This window comes from Myotis brandtii, unplaced genomic scaffold (genome assembly GCF_000412655.1).
Source record: "Myotis brandtii unplaced genomic scaffold, ASM41265v1 scaffold7337, whole genome shotgun sequence".
Lineage (NCBI taxonomy): Eukaryota > Metazoa > Chordata > Mammalia > Chiroptera > Vespertilionidae > Myotis > Myotis brandtii.
Window position 1 is genome coordinate 6,106 of NW_005370911.1, and position 3,070 is coordinate 9,175.

The 3,070-nt window shown below is 52.9% G+C and overlaps 1 protein-coding gene across 1 annotated transcript in view; it reads left to right on the forward strand.

Annotated features, from left to right (window-relative positions):
- The first annotated feature begins 246 nt into the window (after positions 1-246).
- LOC102264005 overlaps positions 247-3,070 on the forward strand; it is a 3,753-nt gene continuing 929 nt past the window's right edge. The window contains exons 1-2 of the mRNA XM_014530360.1: positions 247-340; positions 466-877. Coding sequence (XP_014385846.1) covers positions 295-340; positions 466-877 — 458 coding nt within the window. The 5' untranslated portion in view covers positions 247-294. The remainder of the gene's footprint in view (positions 341-465; positions 878-3,070) is intronic.

Here is a 3,070-nt window from a genome sequence, read left to right on the forward strand (position 1 = left end):
GTCTGTCCCTGGGCCAGTGAGGGCCCTCAGCTGGGAAGCCAGGGTGGGGAACCCTGCTTTGTGCCTCTGCTCTGTGCTCACTGGGGACCAGCAGCTGTGACCTCCCAGGGCCCCGCCAGAGGCTCCCCCTCCCCAGCCACACAGCTTTCACCACATTTATCCCCAGGGACACCAGGAGGAGGGAGCATTTGCATGAAGGGCTCCCCTGGGCCCTCCCAGGAGGGGACAGGATAAGAGACACAGTGCAGGCCTCTCAGGTCTGAGGCTCAGAAGCAGAGCGTGGGCGTCTCCACCATGGCCTGGGCCCCTCTCCTCCTCGCCCTCCTTGCTCACAGCTCAGGTGACTGACTGGGGGAGCGGGACAAGGGAGGATGGGGCACCTGGGGATGCACTGTTCTCTTCTCCTGAGCGCCCGCCCTGAGAAATGACCTCAGCCCCACTGTGTGTCTGTGTGCTTTGTTCCAGGGTCCGGGGTGCGGGCCGGGCTGACGCAGGAAGCCTCGCTGTCGGGGTCTCTGGGCCAGAAGGTCACCCTGTCCTGCACGGGGAACAGCAACAATGTTGGAACCTATGGTGTAGGCTGGTACCAGCAGGTCACGGGCTCTGCCCCCAAAACGGTGATGCTCGGTAGCTCACGGCCCACGGGGATCCCGGATCGGTTCTCTGGCTCCCAGTCCGGCAACACGGCTTCGCTGGTCATCACGGGCCTGCAGCCCGAGGACGAGGCTGTTTATTATTGTTCAACGTGGGACTATGGCATCAGCAATCACACAGTGCTCCACACCCATGGGGAACTGAGACAAAAACCTGCCCTGTTCCCCCTGATCGCCCCTGAATGCCGTGACACAGAAGCGGTGGCTGTGGCAGACCCTATAGGGTCTGACTCGAGAGTCCTTCTGAGCACAGCATCGCTTTATTATTTTATTAATTTCTTAATCCTCACCCGAGGGTATTTTCCCATCAATTTTTAGAGAGAGTGGAAGGAGAGTGAGAGACAGAGAGAGACATCGATGTGAGAAGCACATCGATTGGTTGCCTCCTGCAGGAGCCCCGACCAGGGCCCGGGTTGCATAGGAGCCTGCAACTGAGGTATATTCCCATGACCATGATTGAACTCGGGACTCTTTGGTCTTCAAGCCGATGCTCTAACCATAGAGCCATACCAGCTAGGGCACACAGGCCCACTTAAAATAGGTAGTGAGAGGTGATCTCTCTCAAAATGTTTTTTTTATCCCAACTTCATTGTGATATGGTTTACATGCCCTAAATGTCACTGGTTTAATGTGCACAATAGACCAGCATTTAGTATATGTGCAGAGTGCTGTAACCATCCCATAGTCTAGTTGTAACGTTTTCCTTAGCCCTCAGAGAGGGTCCCACACGTACTAATCATGCCCATCACACCCCTGCCAGTCCCGGGTAACTGCTGACTCACTCTCTGGATTTACATATTTCCTATGAGGGCATTTCACATGATGGAACTGGAAAACAGGTAGCCCTTTGTGGCTATTGTTTCTTTGAATTCTTTTTTAAAATATATTTTTATTGATTTCAGAGAGAAAGAAAGAAATAGAAACACCAATGATGAGAGAGAATCATTGATTGGCTGCCTCCTGCATGTCCCCCGTTGGAGAGGGAGCCCACAACCCAAGCATCTGCCCTGATAAGGAATCAAACATGAGACCTTTAGTGCATCCGCTGACACTCTATCCACTGAGCCAAACTGCCTAGGACAGTTTCTATTAATTCTTCCAAATAATGTACTTGAGGCCCATCCATACTGGGACATGGGTCAACAGTCCTATTATTTTTGACCAAATAATATTGCAATGTCTGAGCACACCAGCGTTTGTTAACCCTTCAGCTGATGGGCATTTGAGGGGTTTTCATCCTTGGCTGCTGTGCATAGCGCTGCTGGGACCTGTGCACCAGGTATGGCTTGTTTTGCTTTTAGACGATGTATGTTTCCATTTCTCCTGGGAGACACTTAGGAGGGGGAATGCGGAGACATAGGACGACTTGACAGGACAGCTTTGAGTCACTGGTGGACGTTTTCCAATATGGCTGCGTTGCTTGTCGTTTGTCCCCGCAATGACCGGGGTTCTGATGTCTCCAAGGCTTCACCCACCTTTGTCACTACGTCTCACATTCACACTGCAGTTCTCACTGGTCCTTCTCTAAGGACCAACGGCATTGAGCATGCTTCCATGTGCTACATGCTCTTCTCCAAGGATCTGCGGTGGTTTAACTGAATTTTTGCTGAAATCACATACCCAGGCTGTGCTCCTGTCTGCACAGCAGGAGTTCTAGAATTCCCCAGAGACAATGGGTGGGCAGCAGGAGGCCTGTCATCTCCCATGAGGCCCAGGCAAGGGGAAGGTCTATGGGATCGGCCTTGATGGGCCCTGCAGCCTGAGGAATCACTGGAGCCCCCTGAGCGCTCCCCCTGCCTCACACTCGCCTTGTATTTATCACCCCCCACCCACTTCCTGTTGTTCTCGCCTGACGTCCAGGCAGAGACAGATGGACAGTCACACCCCCGGGACACGTGTGCATGAAGAAACAAGGCCTATGGGTGCCTTGGACACAGGATCACAGACACTCGGGAATGGGAGACTCGGTTCCAACAACGAGGCCTGAGCCCACAGAGCTCTGGGGCTTCCCCATGGGGACCCACATTCCTCTGCTCTTCCCCCTCCTCCCTCATTGGACAAGCGGTTTCATTAGAGGGACAGGAAGGATGTCAGTTTGGGACACGTGCACTGCTCACCCCCCTTACATCCCAATCCTTTGCTCACCCTCCCATTCTTCCTGCCCCACAGCAGAAGGGAAAAGGAAAGGGGCCGTTACAATGATGTCCTATGTGTTCATGCCAGCTTGTTCACTCACAACGTTGTTCAAATTTCTGAGAAAGCTCCTATGTTGTTACATCAGATGTGCATAGTAGGCCCATAATTCAATGGAGACACTGTGGCATTTTCTACTCAAAATTCCATTTAATGTAAAACTACCCCGTATAACTAAAGGCCTCCTAGAACCGTGGTCGGCAAACTGGCTCGGGAGCCACCTG